The sequence below is a fragment of the Python bivittatus genome, unplaced genomic scaffold (assembly GCF_059951505.1).
Source record: "Python bivittatus isolate LINGU-HERP-01145 unplaced genomic scaffold, Pbiv_v1 ctg000070_np1212, whole genome shotgun sequence".
In the NCBI taxonomy this organism is placed as follows: Eukaryota; Metazoa; Chordata; class Lepidosauria; order Squamata; family Pythonidae; genus Python; species Python bivittatus.
This window is the reverse complement of record NW_028277034.1, coordinates 7534940-7554929: the sequence shown is the minus strand read 5'-3', so window position 1 is coordinate 7554929 and position 19990 is coordinate 7534940. Positions and strand designations below refer to the sequence as shown.

The 19990-nt window shown below is 36.8% G+C and overlaps 2 protein-coding genes across 5 annotated transcripts in view; one reads left to right on the top strand and one right to left on the bottom strand.

Moving 5' to 3' along the window:
• Positions 1–19990, bottom strand: part of LRP2BP (LRP2 binding protein) — a 73481-nt gene that overhangs the window by 4054 nt on the left and 49437 nt on the right. The gene's annotated exons all lie outside the window — the stretch shown is intronic.
• Positions 1–19990, top strand: part of SNX25 (sorting nexin 25) — a 63762-nt gene that overhangs the window by 22205 nt on the left and 21567 nt on the right. For all 4 annotated transcript variants that reach the window (XR_015794264.1, XM_088131607.1, XM_025163741.2 and 1 more), the window contains exons 4-9: positions 491–663; positions 1218–1404; positions 3904–3974; positions 12698–12888; positions 16091–16222; positions 17997–18269. Coding sequence is in view for 3 of the 4 variants with exons in the window: in XM_088131607.1 (XP_087987733.1) it covers positions 491–663; positions 1218–1404; positions 3904–3974; positions 12698–12888; positions 16091–16222; positions 17997–18269 (1027 nt within the window). In the remaining variant the exon portion in view is untranslated. The remainder of the gene's footprint in view (positions 1–490; positions 664–1217; positions 1405–3903; positions 3975–12697; positions 12889–16090; positions 16223–17996; positions 18270–19990) is intronic.

Below are 19990 nucleotides of genomic sequence, written 5' to 3'. Positions count from 1 at the left end.
AATGCCACTGAAGTTACTGAGTTGCACTAAATTAATATTGTACAAGAAAATTAGAAACTTCAGCTTTTCTTTTTGCTTAAAAACAGTACAGTGATACCTCTCAAATTATTTAAATTGTGCTTCTTAAAATAAACCATTTCAGTAAGCCACATTTTAAAACTGGCTTTTAAAAATAAACAATAGCCTAATCTCAATCAGCCCAAATCTGGATTTTACAAGAAATTGCAGTTAGCCTGAAACAAACACAAGATTTTGTGTTTTCCTGATTAAGGCTGGAACTAGTTTAGAAACTCTTCCTCTCTTACTTAGAATGATAAGCAAAGGCAAGGAATTGTAGTGGGGAAATGTACACTTATACCATATGCCATTGTGAAATTTTATTAGTACATATTCAACAAAAGGAATGCTTTTCACAATATTTTTCTGTGGTTTGGTAGTTGTAAACAGTGTTGATTGGAGTCTGATTGCAGTGATGCTATCCCATTTATAGATTGGAAGAACAACCGCGGCCATTTTTACTGCACCCGTGTTTGAGGAGCTCTGAAGAAGAGGCAAAATTCCTGCAAGCGTGCTCTCAAATTCTGGTCTATTGTCTTCTGCCCTCAAAGGATGCTCAATCTTTAAGCTTACATATAGTCCTAGCAGAGATACTTGCAACAAAAGGTGAGAGATAAATGTTAGTGGAGAAGAGCTGATTTGATAAATTCATCTTATGTTCTTTATATTGCTGTATGTTTTTTTATCTTGTTTAGGTTAGTGTACAAACTGGGCAGTTGTGTAAAATAGTGGATGGCATTAATTGGTGGCCTAGCCAATTTGAAATTTGTCCTTAGCTATTTTTCTTCTAAAGCTTTAATTGACTGATTAACTTATAGCACCAGTTTTCCGATGTTATGGGGTGATGTTTACAAGGATAGGTTAGCAATTTTATAATATATTGACTTCCAAATATCTGTAATCACAATTTTTAAAAGTTTGTAAACTCTATTTTTTTCTGTTTAAATAAAGGCTATTAAGGCTGCAGTCCAGTTCTTACTTCTAGGGAGCAATCATCATGGAATACTATGGGTTTTTTTTTCTATTGATGAATAGAATTGAGTTGTATATTTTAAGAAATAAACTTTCTGTGCTGAGATATAATTCTTCTTTATTAAAAATGTTGAATTGATACTACCTAATGCACATTTTTCCTCTTGTTTTGTTTTTGCTGATTTTAGTACTGAAACCAATGGTAGAATTATTGAGTGATCCAAACTACATCAACCGCATGTTGCTTGTCCAGATGGAGTACAGAGAACAGCTGATTGAACATCACAAGAGAGCCTACACATATGCTCCTTCTTATGAAGAGTTCATCAAGCTTATTAACTGTAACTCAGATATTGAGTTCCTCAAACAATTAAGGTATCTCAGTACTTGTTCCCAGGGAACATAACAATAACAAAAAAAACCCTCTGTTGCTTTAATGGAGGTGGATTAAATGTGTCAAAGTCAAATATTTCAGCATTTATGGCCCAAATGTGATCATAACCAGGCCTGATAACTTGACTGTATATGGTTTGCATCCCTGCACCTGAGAACTTAAAACAGCTTATCCTGCTTTCCTGGCCACAGAACAGCAGGCCAAACCCCAAGAATTTTTATCTTGCTGAACATTCCTGTTGCTTCTTTGAGCCACAGAAGATAATATTGTAGTTTCTGCTGTAACTAAGAAGAATGTGGGGCTTACTTGAACACCAAAAGTCTTGCATATCTTAGATCAGCCCCCTTTCAGGTTTCAATTCTAATTTTCAGGACTTCAACATTTGTCTCATATAGTGTATTACAGTTGTCATTTCAGGACAATTTTCACTTAATTCATAAATTGAACAGTGTGTCTTTGATAGGCAGTTCAGCTGCACTTTGCATATAACTGACAGTTTTTTCATTGTAAAGAGTTCTCTTGGGAAAACTTAGTGGTGAGAGCACTCCCTGGTTTCATTCAGCCTTGAAATGAAGAAGAGCATTGATCATCCTGGTTGGAACTGCTGGTGGATGTAGCTCAGCAACATCTGGAATGCTGCAGGTTTTCCATCTTTGCCCCATTTCACTCTTTTCCAGTTATGTCTTAGCCAGAATACTTTTTACAGGCACAAGGCAGTTTAATAGGAAAGAACAGCCATAACCTTGGCAGTTCTCATCTCTAAAGATAAATTCTAGCACAGATTTTATTTTTCTCTAAAGAACCCTTGTGCACATGTGCATTAGCCAGTTGTTTCATAGACACCAGCGCCAGTTGTGGTTACATTGTTTAACAATATAAAAACTGGCGAAAGGCCCATTATTCACTGTTCCTCTTGATGTTTAAAATATACTGACAAATGTTTGTTGGGCTTTGATAGATCTCTAAATTATGCCAGTATTCTGGTTATGGGATTTAATTTTCTTGTATATTCACAGTTTTCATCTATCCTGTTTCAGTCTTTCTATTTTTCTCAACCAGACTCCTGAACTAGTCTGAATCTCTAAATTTCTTTCAAGGTTCTACCCCCCCCCCCCACTTCCCGAGTCCTCTGCTTGGATAGGTCAGGTTATATTTTACAGTTTATACTATAAAAAGACAGTCTTCCATCACTGACAATTGTCATGTTGATAGTCTCCTTTTTTCTAAACAAATGATTCTCACAGAATACAATTTTCAAACATTTTAGCAATATTCTGATAAAATAATTACCTTGTTTTTTTAAAAAACGAATAGCCTGTGTTTTAGATTATTCCAAGTAATATCAAGCCCTCTTGCGTAGACAGAGTTTGCATTTGTGTGAATAGTTTAATGGCCCTCCATTTAAAAACTTCAGATGCAATGGACAAAATTTGAGTCCAGACATTCCCCACAAAACAACATACATCTGTTAAATTGAGGTTTTATGATGTTTCTAGGAAGATGGGGGAGCAGGCTTATGGGAAGTTTGGCAGCAATGTTGGGAAGATTGGAGGTGGATGAGCCAGTGAGATGTGTCATGCTATGAAGTTGTCACTAATGAGAGGATTGGTGGGAGGGCACTGTCTTTAGCCTGCATTTGCAACGCAGTGGGGCACTTCAGGCTCAAATTTTGGAGGTTGCACAAGTCTTTCCTACTCCCTTAGAGGTGTGATATTCTTCCCAGCCATCTCTGTAGCAGTTGAGCCAGGTGATAGACAGGGTGGCTGCCCTGGAGTTGAGTCCAGCTGACTTGAAGGAAACAGACTTATGTGGACATTTGAACATTATAAAGTATTACTCTAATTGAGTTTTATGCATCTAGCTTACAAAAAGAAACTGGGCACATTAGTATGTGTTTTAAAACTATCAAAATAAGATATTGGCATGACTAATACATTTCTGTGGTGATTGAGCTGAAAATATTTATGGATTACCTGTGAAATTATTTGCAAGAGTAAGAAGAATGCATCAAATCTTTTTAAAAAAAGTGAAGTCTGGTAGCACTTTCAAGACTAACCAACTTTATTAGGGTGTATGCTTTTGTGAGAAGTGGGTTTATCTATTTTACATCTTAGTAGTTTTCAGTGTTTTGATGGCGTACATGTGTGTTTGTATGAGAGAGAGAGAGAGAGTCTGTGCCACAATAGTAAGCAACATCTGTTTTTTATATATCTTTCAAAGCTTTTTACCAAAAAAAAAATGATACCTTCTGAGGGACAGTTGCAGTATAATAGCTTAAGAAACATGAATATCTTGTTAAAGAATTAGGGCAAGGCCAAAATTTCCTATCCTCAATATTGCATGAAACCAACATCTCTGAAGTAAAAAGGATCAGTCTTATTTCCAGAAAAGCCTTTGTTTTCATTATTTCTGGAAAATGTATTGCTGAGTTTACAGAAGACTATGACAGAAACCTGACCTTTTCTTCTTTCTGAAATTAGGTATCAGATTGTGGTGGAAATAGTTCAAGCAACCACTATCAGCAACTTCCCCCAGTTGAAACGTCAAAAGGGTAAGTTGTTTCTTCAGGACATGTTAAACCTATTGCTAAATTGTGCTCATGACCATTTGTGCAGAAATAGAGAATACAGTGATCGATCAGGTATTTATTATAATAAACCAACCGGTTCATTTGTAGTTGTAAAATTCTATATGATACTATGGATTCTACAAAGTATCCATTTCTGTGGGAATCAGAGAACTATAAAATTATTTTTTTAAGTCTAAGGATTTCTGGAATGCTTTCCTCAAAATAACAAAACATATTGCATGCAAATGACTTTTCAAACCAGTGAAGCTTTCAAAGGCATTTTATTGATATATTGTGGGGAATCACCAGCTCAATAGTTTTTCTTTTCTTTTTAAGTCAGATTCCTGTAGTTTATGATTAGCTTTTTCTATAAGCCTCCACGGGGTTTTTGGATCCTAATCAAGATTGAAAATGGATTCCTCTATTTCCTGATCAGTTCAGCAGAGTGATGAAGTAGCCGTCACTAACATGCATGGTAGTGCTAATTCAAAAAAAGTTCAATTGTTATTGGTTTGTTTAAAAGGGGATCTTTATATTATTAAAACAATATTAGGAAGCGTTCTAGTGATTTGAAATTGTTGGGGTGCAGTGAGACATGTGGTAGAGGAAGGGCTCTGTAAATTAGCTAACTAGTAATAATAAAGGCAAGGAGATACCAATTGAGAATTACATTAGTCACTGATGCTTTGCTTTGATTTTTTTTAGAGTATTTTTATTAGAGATTACAATTAGAAAAAATAAAAACTAATATAAACTACAAAAAATATAAGAACAAAGAAAGAAAAAAGTGTAGAAAAAAAAGAATAAGAAAAAAAAAGAAAGTGTGTAAAGAAGAAACTTCTCCCCTCATCACAAGTATAAACAATTTTACTAACTTATCACCATCTTTTAAAATACAACAAATGCTCTCTTCTTCGCATATCTCATCTCTTAACTATAAACAAAATCCAAAAGCCTAGTCATTCATTCCTTATCAGCAAAAGTCCATTAAGGGTTACCAGAGATAACTGTATATCTATTTTAACCTTGATCAAATAAACTAACTCTATATTCCTTCCCTGTACTTTTAACAATCTTGGTTTTTAATCCCTTCAAATAATGTCCTAGAAATTGATTTCTTTTCATTTTTTCTTTGTCCTTTCTCACAGAATCCTTCAAGATTTTAACAGATCTCTTTTGTACATCCAGTAAAAAAAAGTTACCCAAATCACTCTTCTGGTTTTATATTTGTATGTCCCCTTTAAATATTAATATTAATATTGACCGGTTTCATTTGTATGTCCTGTATCTTTTTCCATATCGTTCTTGTAACTTTTCATATTTAAATCCACATTCAAATCAATTTCATTCTTATCTGTGTTCCTCTTCTGTGACATCATTAACACACCATCTATCTATGGTATCAGATACTCTTAAAATTAATTTCTGAGTCCATTGTTCAAAATATCCTTCAGATCATCCACTGTTAAAATATTTTGCTCCATTCTTTGTTAATGAGTTGAATTTAAATATTCTTCTCCTTTAATTGTAATCTTTAGTTTCTTTTAATTCCCTCTAGGGTCCAAAGTCCCTCAGTTCAAAGTCCCATTCTGTCATTTTTTTTCCCTCAAAGAACACAAACAACAATAGTTTCCCAAGGGAAGGATTCTTATAATTAATTTCAAAATCTTATTCCAAATCCATCTGGACCCTTAATCCATTTTTAACTTTCCAGAATCAGTACTCTAAACACCCTTTTGCTGTTTATTCCAAAAAATAATATTTTTCCAAGTCCTTAAAGTCACATTAGCAAACTAGAAGGAAAAGGAAACTCCCCCGGTGAATGCAATAAAAAATGAGATTGAGAATGCTGCAAACAGCATGGGATAAATGTCACAGAGCTTTTCTGTGTAGCTTTTCAGTCTGATTGCATATCTCTTTCTTTGACAGGAAACTGAGTTTTCCCTCAATTCCAGCGTTCTATAAAATCATAGATTGTTATTGAAAATCATACATCCTGGATATTCTAAATAATAGACTTTTTAAAATTCCTCTCTATTTAAAGAAGACAAACCAGCAGCTATCTGGTCTTTTCTTGCAGAAGAAACATCTTTTGATGTGCTTCATTTGGATGAGATAGTAGGGCTTTAATAGATAACATGGTTTATTTGTTTGTTATGTTAGCCTCTGACTATAATCAAGCTTTATTGTGACTGTTCTGAAATCATAGTTTAATTGGTTCTATATCTTTGGACACCTAATTTTGGACATTCTAGCAGACAGTGGCAGGGTAGTGATTGTGCTGTTCTTACATCCTCAAGGTAGTCATCTCTTATTCAAACCAACCTGGCTGTCAAAGCTGTCTAAACAGCAATATCTGCAGAAGTTTACTGCTTTTTCAGAATCACAAGAGCAGTGTTGCTGAATTTGTGTTGCAAGCCCCATTGAGTTTGTACAAGTGTGTCACTTCATGATGCACCTACAAAAGAGACAAGTGTGCATTGTGATGCTGCTTTCATCTTTCTATTTCCCCTTAGCCCTCCTGCAGATGCTCCTGCTTCTGAACCCAACCATAGTTGGCTGGGCTAATTAAAGTCATGCTGGCAGTTCATGACATGTGGCCCCCCAACTTACTTAAACACATTTTAATGTTTGTTAAGTTTTTAATAATATTAATGCTTCTTGATTTGTAAGATGTTTTATACTTGGTTTGGAGAGGAAAAGGATGGGAATAATTCCCACAGTTCAGTGTTAATTATATATTACTAGATATTGCTAGAGGGTTGTTTATCTTTATCTTCATCGGAATCAGCCCAGTCTGCCTTTTGTCCACATGGAGAGCATGTGAAATGGGAGGCTGCAAGTTGGTTACAAGACATATTGGTTTTAATGTAGTGTTTCTGAACTAATAAGCCATGATGCATGCAGTTAGAATGAGTATTTTGGTTTTATGGCCTTGAGCTGTATAATGGGGTCATGCATTGAGTTTGACATTGTATCAGAAATAACCATAATGTGATTAAATATCAGTCAATTTATCTCATAATTAGGTGCTATTGCACAAAATATTAGCTGTAAGCTTGGTCAGAAAGAAGAGGGAGAATGGAAAGACTTTAAAAGAATGGTGGTATTCTCACATATCAGCCTGCCAAATGCTTTCAAAGAAAGGTGTGATGCAAAGATGTGGATTTCTTTGTTCTTTCACCTACTTGGTCATGGGCCATCAGGAGTCCCTGTTTGCTGTACTTTTCAGCATGAGGTTAGTCTTCTCTTTCAAAATCTGGACAAACACTCCATTTGTGATCATTTCTTTCTCAAAAGGGTTTGTTCCTGCTCTACTTAAAGAGATTCAGATTGAGTAAATACAATAGTACTGGTTAGTGTCTCTGTTCATTATATGTTAAACAGCTTTCTGCCTCTTAAATATTTCAGTGTGGATGGGTAATGTATGTGTAGCTTTTAAGCTGTAGTGGGAAAGCACACAATTCTGTGGGTAAGGAAGCTTTCAGGCGGGTGTGGGTAGCAAAACATTGTCTATTTTAAATCTGAATCCTTTAGCTATTTAACATTTTATCATTTTTTGCATAATTTCTATCAAGAAAAATAGATTTTTTGATAATAACAATGTGTTAGAGTTATAGCATTGAATATCCCCTATTTTGTAAAGTTGTACCATGCTCTTGTAGAACAAACCTATTAAGTATTTCATTGGTTTTAACCTAAGCTGGAAGGGGGAAATGGAAAGAGAATTAATTTGATTTTGGAATGAGCTGTTCCAATCCTACCAGAAGTGTTCTGACATACAAATAGCCTGTTCCGATTTTAGCAAAATAGGCTGGTAAGGCTGAGGTAGGTCATTCTGTTGTTGGAACATTTCTGGAAAAGTTGGAACAGCTGAGGTCAGGATGTTTTGATCATGAAATATTTTGTATTTGATAGTTCTCATTTGGAGGAGAACCAAATCAGGAGTCTGGCAGCGCTTTGTCTGACTAACACATTTTATTAAAAGGCATAAGTTAAAAGGCTGCAGCTCATGAAAGTTTATGACTTTTAATAAAATTTGTTAGATGGTAAAGGTGCCACTAGGCTCCTGATTTTTTGCGGATCTCTGTAATTAATAATATTGATTTACTCATTTCTTTGAGAGAAATTTAAGGAAGGACAGCATCTATTTTCCAGAGAGTTGATAATAATCAAGAAGTCGTTCCTTTTTAAAAATGTTGGCACATGATTTCCATGGATTAATTAATACTGAGCTAATGTCGCTAGTCACTTGATTTCATAATGTGGTTAAAAGTTAATTGTTAATTGGCATTCCCCCTCCCCTTTTTGTAGCATCCTGTAATAATATGTGGGAATAACCTTAGGAGACAGGAGGAAGAGTCTCAGAGTAGACAACAATCAGACAAATGGCAGCTTAGTCCGTAGAAGAAATGGGAGCATGGCAAATGTCTCAGAAGAGACCCTCCCTAGTTTCTTGAACTGTAAAGGTGAGGGGGGAGAGATGTACTTTTAGATTTGCAAGATTCTGTTCATGTAAACTTACAATAAATTTAAAGTTAGTACTTCTGGATGTGCTTCGTGTCTGGACAACCTCGCAAGGCTGAGACATCCCCTCTATTCTTTAGTAACATTGTACATTTGCCCTGGCTTAAACAGAAATCTAACCTGCATTTCCTCCTAATAAGGGTTTTTAAAACCAAAGTAATTTCAAATTCTGGTTAAGAATTAACCCTGCTGAACCTTCACTACTGGTACCCTTAGGACAATGTAGTGTTTAACCACCACTAAGGGAGATACTGTGCCTTCCTGTATAAACAGGTGACAGCACCAGGTTGACCTTGTCTCAGCTCAGAGTCTAAGAAGGATGATCAGGCTTAGTTAGTACTTGCATGGACGACCTTCATGGAAATATCAGGTCTGTGGGATAGAACGGGAATCACATTCTGGAAGATGACAGGGACAAGCACTTCTACATTGCACCCAAAAAACTGTGTAGACATATCATACAATCACCAGCAGTCAATTTGAAGTTGATTTTACCTTATTAAGACATTCCAGCCTTTTCTAATCAACTTACTATAGTTATGGTTAAACTACATAGGATATTAGTCATGCCTTTAAAGGCTGTGTCTAGGTGAGATCTGTGCTCCATTTTGGATACTGCACCATTACTTCAAAAACAGTTGCTGCTTATTAGACACATTGAAGGGACACTGTGCAGGATTTACTGTATTTAAAACAAGTCTGCAAACACATAGCACTTTAAGTGTAAGATAGGTAAGAAATGTTAGAAAGAAAGAAATCTTATGTTCCTCAACAACCTGTAACAATACAGTTGTGGGCTCCCAAAGCTGCCATTTCTTAAAGGTTGTTAATTATCTGTGGACTTCCAACCTGCACAGAAATGGAATTTTAAAATTAAAAATAATGCTTATGTTCATAGACAGATTTACATCTTGGTTCCTGTACTTTTGAAGCCACTTCAGAAATAAAATCAATACTTTCCTGCCTGCCAAGCATTCCCCTCAGGAGAGCTAGGAGTGCAGCAATCAGCTTCCCAGCAGCTCTTCATTTTTCATTTCTTCTCTAGCCATGATTGTGCTGAGTTTTCTTTTCTTCCCTATTTATTTTGTTCCTCTGTTATCTGTATCCTAAACCTCCAGGGGATTCAAAAGAAATCATGCTGCCCAAACCCTCTTAAGGACAAGGAACAGTCTCTTTCCCCTGGCCCATCCATGCAGCTAAGGCCTAAAACACTTCTGTTGGTGTTTACCTTTAGATTAAAGCACACTTCATGGAAGGTGTGATTTCCCCAAAGAACCTTCAAAAAGCTGGTGGGGAAAATGGAATATTGAGCGAAATAAAATCAGGATGACAGGTTGGGAGATCTCTCATGCATTTCATCAATGAATCAGATGTCACCATGCTGAGAAGAATGCTCTGCTCTGGTGTTTTCCACTTTAATATAAAGCTTAGAAGGGGAAGGAAATTGATATTGGAACTATTGCTCCTAACAGTTTCACTGCAATGTTTTATGCTGAAAATCTCCACGAATGCATTGGGAAAGGATTCAACTGAATCCCCACCAATCCTTGGTTTTCACTCAGATTGAATCTGACCTATAATGAAAATCTGATCATTCACAATCACCAGCTCAGACAGCCAAAAATGAAAACATAGAGTCTTGGGGATAGTGGGGTTGGGAGGGCAAAGAATTTATTTTGCCCTTTTCATGTTGTTTGTGCCTGGTGGGCACAATCACCACAAAAGACGATAGTGCAAAGTACAACAATTGCATAAGTTTATTGACTCAAGGCTTGAATACAGTTGCCTCTTTAATACATTTCTCAGTTTCACTACAACTAATTAAAGGTACACATTGTAAATGAACACAGATTTTCAACGATTGTATGTACTTTGTTAGACTGAGCATTTGTTTTATACTTTATGAAGTTCATTAGCCATTGTGGTCACTAGAAAACATAATTTGCTGGAGAAGCCTGCAAAAAGGTTATGTTTTGTTCAGCCATGGATCCTCTCTGGTTCAGCCAGCCCCTGGTTTCTGAATATCCAAAGCACCCTTCCAGCAGAAAGAACAAAGAAGTCTGCTATTTCTTCGGAGAAAGGAATAGAGTTTCATAATGACCCAATAGGAAGACGAGGTTTTCTTCCCAAATGATTACCTGTAAATTGGGACAGGGGTTCTCTTATATTTGCTGAAAAGAATAGATGAAATGAACAATGGAATGGAATTGCAGAGGCTGCAGACCTTGTTGCTGAAATGCTTGGATGTCTTAGAACAGTGTTTCTCAATCCCAGAGCCTTTAAGCTGTGTGGATTTCAGCACCCAGAATTCCCCAGCCAGCACTGAAGTCCACACGGCTTAAAGACTCTGAGATTGAGAAACACTGTTTTAGAAGATTAACTTGAAGATTATCTGCTTCAGGGGTATTTAGCCTGGTGAATTTAACTTTTTTGTAATTTTTAATCCAGGGTTCACACTTCTAAGATGCACGCATATAATGGAATGGCTGAGCCCATAGATAATTCAGATCTAAATCACTGATTTTGGTATAGATGTTCTAATAATCCGTCATCATGATGGGTAACCATGAGGTATCACTGTAAGCATAAAGAGGAATTTTCTTTAATTTATGTTTATGAACCTAGTTCATAAACTAGGTTCTAAGTTTATGCGCCTAAGACTTAGTACTTGCCAATCAGTGCTAAGTACTGTAGGTAGCAATAATGTTGTGGTATGACCTAAGAGTTTGTATTCTAGGTAAAGAATGAATTTTAATTGACTGCTATGTAATCAGTATTTTGCATTAGTTTGTGCTGTGCTGTGGGAAGAGGATAATGGCTAGTCTGCAATTTTTTGTTCTGGTTCTCGCCAGGAACTATCGCTGAATTGTTTGGAGGGAAACCAGAATTTGAAAAAGGAGTTTTCAAGATATGTATGATGTTATACTTTATTAACATTTTGAAGGCAGTTTAATAAACCTTGACAGTCACTCTTAAGAATGATGTTTGGCTTCTCAGTGTAATGTATCTTATGATAGATCAGGTGTGTATTCTGATTGTTCTGAAAATATCTTCTTGAGCTGTTTGAATTAACAGGAATTGTTGAGTGGACTCAAACCTGATATATACAAAGGATTTTGAATGAACAGTTCTGCCTTTTGCCCTCCTTTCATCTCAGTTTCAAAGTTTGCAACAGCCAAACTAAAATAGAAGTTCAAGTTAGATATATTTTCATCTGACAGGATTAATCATTTTAGGCATGTTTGCATGCAGCAGGATTGCTATTTGCTGATAAATGTAAAATCCACCCTTTAGTTTGATATAGGGTGATTATATATGATTATGTGAATAAGCTACGTGTCTGATTTTTTTTTAATATTCAGGTTCAGACTGGCCTGAGATACAGCAGATTCCCTCAGCTATTTTGAATTGTTGCTATGGAAGCATCATTTTCAGTCAAAGATAATCTATTTGTAGAGGCAGCCTTCTTTATTTCAGTGTTCATTGTGTATACAATGGAAAGCTTGTTTTTTTTTTTCCTGTTAGCTTTTCTTTCCTTTCCACCAACATGTTAAAAAGTGTTTTGCGTTTTTTTAAAGGGAAAATTATAGGGAAATTAGTTATTGCTAAAGAAAGAAGTTTCATTTGGGAGCACAAGGGCTACACCAAATATAGGAAGATGAATGGTTGATTATATACATTTGCATATGTACTTTTATGAGCAATACATTGCTGTGATGTTGATAAAAGTACTGTCTTTCCTAGCTAGCTTACATAATTTGGATTTTATTAAGGTCAAAAAGTAAAAAAAAAAAAAAAAAGAACTCTTGCAAACCTTTTCTGCCTACTTAACTGGAGGCAATTCTTACTAACTAACCTGATGACTATTTCAAATCAAATCTTTTGGATTGTTGACATTGCATTCCCTAATCTGAGGAAGTTTTACTCAACCCAGAATATAGAATTAAATCAGCTAAGTGAGTTAAATAACTATATTTGGCCTCTTTTAGGGAACAAATACCTATGTAGCCTTTTATGGCTGGACTACAGTATTTAATATTTTCAACATGCATTTCATACTGTGAGACATTCAAAATTCCACATACTGTGGTTTTAGGGAGGTGTAACTGCTATATGGATCAAAGTTCATTCTATATTAACTTTTTTTTTAAGTTCAGACATTTAATTTTCTGTTACAGAGAACAAGGTTAAAGAGACTGCTGCAATGAAAGCAGATCATCTGAGGGCCAGAAATATGAAAAGGTATATCAATCAGCTAACTGTAGCAAAAAAACAATGTGAAAAGCGCATACGACTTCTGGGAGGCCCTGCTTATGATCAACCAGAAGATGGTATTTTTGAGGATAGTGATGGTCCTCAGAGCCAGAAGGTAAGAGAGCTTTGTTTGGGGTAGGGTGGGTGTGAGACACATGAGGGTGGGGGGAATGAATGAGTTGCCTCAGTGCAGATTATTTTGATTTTAATTTTAGTAGCTAAGTAGTGACTATAATGTGCCTCCTCCTTACAATGCTCAACAATGTTGGAAGTGCTTGGACTGATGGGGGGAGTCAGCATTACAGTTTTTTCTTAACCAGCCTTACTCCACTCTCTACTAGGGATGCAACTACTACTGAAAAATGCTGTGGCATGTATTTGTGAGAAAAGATTGTATTGCTACGGCTCATGCATTGTTTAAAAAAATCAGAAAGGGTTTGTGTGTCTACAAACAACTTTCCTGTATTCAGAAATTAAGCCATTTCTGAACATTTTTGCTATGACTGTTCTTCAGTGAACATGTTACTGTGTCCAGTAGAGCTGGCCCAGAACTAGTATGTTTTCTGAAATGCATGGAAGTACAGAATAAAAGACCTGCCTAAGGTTCTCTGGAGAACAACAAAGGATCCTTTTTCTGTCCAGAAGCTGTTCTGTTTTTTCCTCACTGATTTTGTTCTGGGGGAATGAAAAGTATTGGTGGAAGCAGTCAGAAGTTGCAAAAGAACAGCCTTGTCTGGGGGCTGCTATATAAATTGAGCAAACTCCGGGAGGCAGTGAAGGACAGGAAGGCCTGGCGTGATATGGTTCATGGGGTCACAAAGAGTCAGACACGACTTGACAACTGAATATAAATCAGTAAAGGAGGCAAAATAGATGGGAGAAATGGCATTTGAAGAACTTGAAGGAAACAGAGAAAGAGAAATGGTGCTACATTTCCTTCTTTATGTTACATCTAAAGCATGGAAGATTATTACCTTTGGGAAAAAAAGATCCAAAAAGAGTGGTGGGGAGAAAAGTCATTGCTCTGCCATGTAGTCTGTTTGAAAGGGGAATATGGAAATGGGACACCCAAGCCAAGGTTCTAGAATCAGTTTTTAAAATTAAACCTAAAAATTAAGAGACTCAGAGGTGCAAAAACAGCCCTCAGCTGAGGGCAAAAAATGCTAGTAATTCAGGTTAATTATTTACTATTCAAAGACTGTTCATGTTATGTTCACAATCCAAGGCAGTTACAGTCTAAGAAACAAACTCTAACAAAAGACTAAGATAGCTCAGGGAATGTAATTTCTGGTTAATTAAAGGAAGTTTATTGTAACTGCCTGAGCCCAGGGCCTCATCCACTCCTTCCCACAGAGCTTCTCTTAAGCAGCTGATCTTTAATTCTTAATGTGGTAAGAGAAAAAAAAAATTAAATAATTATTGTATTAGGTGTATTCAGCTAATTAAATTATCTTTAATTAAATCAGATTTAATTTTTGTCCTGGTCCCACCAGTTTGTTGGAATGTAGTATCCGGCATGTTGTTTAGAGGCCAAGCTCTCTGCCTGAAGAAAGTTGCACAGCTGTGTGTTGTGGCTCATAGATAATTTGCTAGAAGAGAAAGCCCTTTGGTTCTAACTTCTGGAGACTGAAACAGATCTTTTAGTTTATAGACAATGGTTTGCAAATTTTTATTGCCACTGATTATTCTTTCTTTGGGTATTAATAGTGATGTTACATTGAATTTCATAGCTTCTTACAGAGCCCAGTGCATTCACCCAAGAATTTTTGTCTAAAGATGCCTTGTAATTAGCAAGATGTGATATTACATTCCATTTTTCAAGACTGGGGAAAGGATGGAAGAATCTTCCAGAGTTCACATTGTCTTTGAAAACACATTGGGAGGTTTTATTGCTTCCCAGTGCTTGGCAGCATGGGGTGGGGGGTGGGGGGAATATAGGAAACTTTGTTTTTTTTGGTGCCTTCGAGTCAATGATGACTCCTGTTGACTGTCTGGACTAGTCCCTGCAGTTTTCTTGGCAAAATTTTTCAGAAGTACTTTACCATTGCCTCCTTCCTAGGGCTGAAAGAGAGTGACTGGCCCAAGGTCACCCCACTGACTTTGTGCCCAAGGTGGGACTAGAACTCACTGTCTCCTGGTTTCTAGCCTGGTGCCTTAACCATTACCCCAGACTGGCTCTCTATAGGAAACTCTACAGAGTAAAAAATGCACATACCAAATTCTAAAGGCATGTTTTGTACCCCTACAGCCCCTTTTTGGGTAAGGCCATTGCTACCTTCTCTTCTTTGGGGAAGGGTTCTGTGCCCTGCACAACTCAAGAAATGTCAATCATACATAGCATGTTCAAGGCAACTGTGCAAGCCTTCCAGAGGACATGGCTGCTTTAATGCTTTAAAGAGTAATTCACTCATACCATAGTGAAAGAGCATAGTGTCCCTTTCACATGTTTCTAGAGTCCTGTCAAATTTCATTTGCTAGCTAACAGGTCTTAACAAATTCAGTGACACTTATGGAGAAATGTGGCAAAAAGTGCCACGTTGATAGTAGTGCAGTTTGTGCCACATTGTCCATGTAGCACCATCTGCAACATCAAAAAGAATGGAGATACTCTGCATGCTGTGTCTTATATTATCAAACTTGAATAAATGGATAAAATTGCTGTATGGGTGATTGCATTACACATTTTAATACACAAAGAAAATAGAAATTCATATCCTGAAGGACATTAGGCTTATGATCATGTCATAACTAATAGTACATAGTCTAAGAGATACTGCATCAAAAATGTGCATTGTTTTTGCAGAATATCTAATTTGAGAAAGATACAACTAGCCCTTGTTAATTATGAGTGCAATCTTTGACACTTCTCGATGGCACTGTACGGGGAGCTTCTGTATCATCTCCCCATTTTCTGAATGGAACTTCCTATTGCTGTAAACTTCTTACTAAAATTGGAAAAAAAACTGAAATGCAACCACTTATACTATATGAGCGCTACTATGCAAAAGGACGGGAACCTGTTGGCATAAGCAGATTCTCGCATGCACTGTAAAGAGCTCTTGTGGATTGTGGGGAATGTTTTTCTGTTCTAAGAGCATAGGATGTTTTTAGAAGAATGCTGAGATTATAGGGTATTATAAAGTCCATGAGGCACAAAAACATGCTTTCAGGATCTTCAACAAGTCCTTTACTGCTCATTGCAGCCTTAAGTAAGTAATGTCATGCTGTGGACTCATTGCACTTAACAGAGATTATAACCAGTTGGCTTTGTTATATAATAGTTAATTGTCATAATGTTACTCATTCCTACCTCCCAGATACTTCAGTTTGAAGATATATTATGTAACCCATCCTACAGAGAACACTTTCAAATATACATGGAAAGAATGGATAAGAGGGTTCTGATCAGCTATTGGGAATCTGTAGAATACTTGAAGAGTGCTAACAAGGTACATGAATAAGTATGCCAAGTGTTGTTACTGAAAATTAGTCTTTCTTGTGACAAAATTTAACTTGTAAATCAAAGCTGCACCAAAATACTTACAGACTTTTCCCATTGCTGAATGTGTGCTATGTTTGAGTTGGCAAAAAACAATACAGGCATGAAATGTTGCTGTCCTCATTGCCAATCTCTGTCCTGTCTCTGTTGCCTTGTTTCAATTCCCTACAATGACTTCTCTTGAAGCAAATGGGTGACAGATGACCTAGCAGATTACATGCCCCTTGGGGCTGCCCTTGGATTGGCTGGAATAAGAGGGAAAACACTACGACCCCAGCTGAGAACAACTTTAGGGGTCCCACTCATGGGCTGTATTAAGGCAACAGTGTGGGGACATGGCAGAAAAACAGTGGTGCCAGAGCATGTTGGTGCCATGTTTAAGTGCAAGTGGGAAAAGGCCCTTTAGGGTTTTTTTTTAATGCATCTCATAAATGGCAGTTGCTTTAGTTCATAAATAATTTCTTTGGTGGGATGATGCTGGGGGCAGATCCCAGACTCATTTCTCTTGTGAAAAGAAGAGAAAATTGAGAAATTGAGATACTGAAAACCTAAGCTGTAATATTTGATTGGTTGAATCACAGATGCTTTTCCCAGGGTCATAATGGAGCTGGAATTCAAGTCCAGAATTTTATATCTACACTTTCTTTGTTCCTTGATACATTTTAATTCTGAAATGGAGAATTGAGTTGTGTTTCATGATTCTTCTTTTGCTGTTTAATCTGAATTGACCATATTGCACCTCGGCCAGCTTGTTAGCATATCTGGGCTGTGGCTGGTTGAGGAAGGCTGTTAATATATTTCCTTCCTATGCAGCCTGCTGTGAATGTCTGACATCCATCCAATTTTTCAAAAGTAACAACAGGAAAGTTATGGTTTTTTTTATTTTGAAATTAAAATAGAACAGTCCACCATATTTGAAGTCGGGTATCAATTTTTCAGTGGAAAATTTGATTATTTGTTTTATGAACTGTCTAGTATATCATACTTGTAATCTTTTTGGTGTTGTTTATTCATACATTTTGCTATGAATTTGATTTCTATTAAATTTATATGTGATATTCCCTCCACCTTGGTTCCTACTTCTTACAATAATTTTGTAAGATTGGTTGGGCTAAGAGACAGTGATTTGAATATAGAATTCAACACTGTATGTAATTTTTTCCCATGTTGTGCCCTTTAGAGGTACTGCATTATTTGAGGACACAGGTTGGTGAAGAACACTCAAACCACCAAATCTACAACCATACAAGTATATTAAATTGGAACTCTTTCTTCAAAGAATTGAATTAGGGTAATTAACTCCAGAATTAGTAGCTGGCAGTCATCAAAGCAGCTAAGAATATTCAATTTGAAAAGCAAACAAAAAGTGTGAAAGTTTTCAAGTTCTGTTCTTCATGTCAGGCAGTAGTGATAGCATGTACTTTGGTTTCTTTCATTATGCCCTGCTTCTTGACCATCCTCATGCAATGAAAAGTTTTGGAGAACCTTTTCTCCAAAATTTCGAGTCTCTGCTCTTTCATTCTGATTGTATCTAATGAAGGTCTTCAGCTGTGGATTATTTTTTCCTCATGGAGCAGCATAGCTGTGTTTTGGAGGTTGGGCTGGAGGAGGAATGATCAGAATAATGTTAAATTGTCAAATCAAATCAATCTTTATTATGGTCATCAGCTGGCTCAAACATTTAACAATTGCTGATGATTATGGATGTCCTTCTTCCTTCTCAGGCTGAAATACCTCAACTTGTGAGTCAAATCTATCAGGATTTTTTTGTGGAAAGCAGAGAAATTCCTGTGGAAAAATTACTATACAAAGAGATACAGCAGAGCCTTGTGGGTAACAAGGGCATTGAAGTGTTCTACAAAATTCAGGCTGATGTTTATGAAACACTAAAGGACAGGTACTATCCATCATTCATTGTCAGTGATTTATATGAGAGGCTGATCAAAAAAGAAGAGAGAAATCCTATCCAAATGGCATCAGATGACAAAGATGATGTGGTGAGTTATGCCTACAGATACCTTTCTCTGTTTTTTTCTTTCTTTGTCCAGTTACCTCTTTCCTTTATTGATATCTCCTTTTTCAGGAACTCTCACACACCTTGGATTCTTTTTCCAGTTACCTTTTCCTGTCTTAGAACCTTTCCTGTAATTGATGTGAGATTACTAACATCTGCTTTCTTCAAGACCAAGATATGTGTTTGGCTATGTTCTACTTTAACTTTCTTTAAGGTCAAAAACTTTAAATGGTCACATTCCTCCAATGTTCCTGTATTTATACTTAATTCTTAGAAACTGTTTTCTCTATCAGATAGTATGAAATCCACAGATAGGTGATTCTCTTACACCTTCCCCTACTCTTTGAGGAAGAAAGTTTTAAACAAAACAAATCAGGACATTCCTGGAAGAACCATGCTTGGGAGAGTTTGTCTCCCAAGAGATGATGATGATGATAATATTATTATTGCTACTATTATTTAAAATTGTATGCCACCCGACTCTCAACAACTCCGGGTGGCTCATAACAATAAAAGAAATTACAATAACAATGCAATATAAAAACAGTTCTGGTTGATTCACTTCTGGTGTATTTAAACCATATTTATTCTTTTCTAAAAATAGATAATAGATAAATAATTATCTATTCTGAAGTCTGTCTTATTTTCTTCACTTGGACAAGATTTTGAATTTCTTTATAAGGCTGTCTTTTTATAGCTTTTTTGGCTGTTCATCATTCTAGTTTCCTGTCTATTTGTACCTTTGTAAATGTTGGCATGCATTCTAGCTGAACTTTTCTGTTGCGTTGGCTTTAGAAATACCTGTTTCCTTAAGATAGCTCAGAGTTTCTTTTTAACTAAGCCCTTAACTTTTTTCCTAGAAATTTCCTTTTTAAAATAAAATATGATACATTAGTCTTCAATGGCCCTGTTTAAGGTGACTTGTTCTCTGCTGGAGAGGGATGAGTCACAGGAACATTTTTTGGGCTATTGTGAGGATTATTCTTGCTATTTGGTAGATAAAGTGGCTCAGATTCACTTGGAGTTGACCTCCAACTGGACAGTTCCAGTGGAGGTGCTTGGGGTAGAATTTTATAGAGTTATCTGGAGTGAGTTTGTGCCTGTGACTTCTGAACAAGTGGGTAGGGTCCTCCAGACTGTGAGCTCAACTACCCATTTGTTAGATCCAGGTCCCCTCTGGTTGATCAAGGCCTCCTGAGAGGTGACCTGCCATTGGGTCCATGCAGTGATATCTGCATGGAGGGGATTGTCTCTGCAACCTTGAAGGATGCTGTGGTACACTCTCTCCTGAAGAGGCCATCATTAGATCCAACAATTCTGGACAATTTCCATCCAATCTCCAATCCTCCCTTTATAGGAAAGTTTGTTGAGAAGGGGGTTAGGTTTCAGCTCCAGAGCATCCCAGAGCAGACAGATTATCTGGACCCATTTCAGTTGGGTTTCAGGCTGAGACAGTATGGAGACAGTATTGGTCATGTGTTTTGATGACCTGTGGTATAGCCAAGATGGGGGTAGTATGCCCTTTCTTGCACTACGGTCAATCACAGTATCCTTCTGGACTGGCTGTGAGGTTTGGGAATGGGGGGCACCATTTTGCGGTGGTCCTCCTCCTTTCTTGTGGCCAGTTTCAGTCAGGGTTAACAGGAGGAAAATTGAGCCAAAGGCCCCTCACTTGTTGGGTGCCGCAGGGCCTGATGCTCTTAC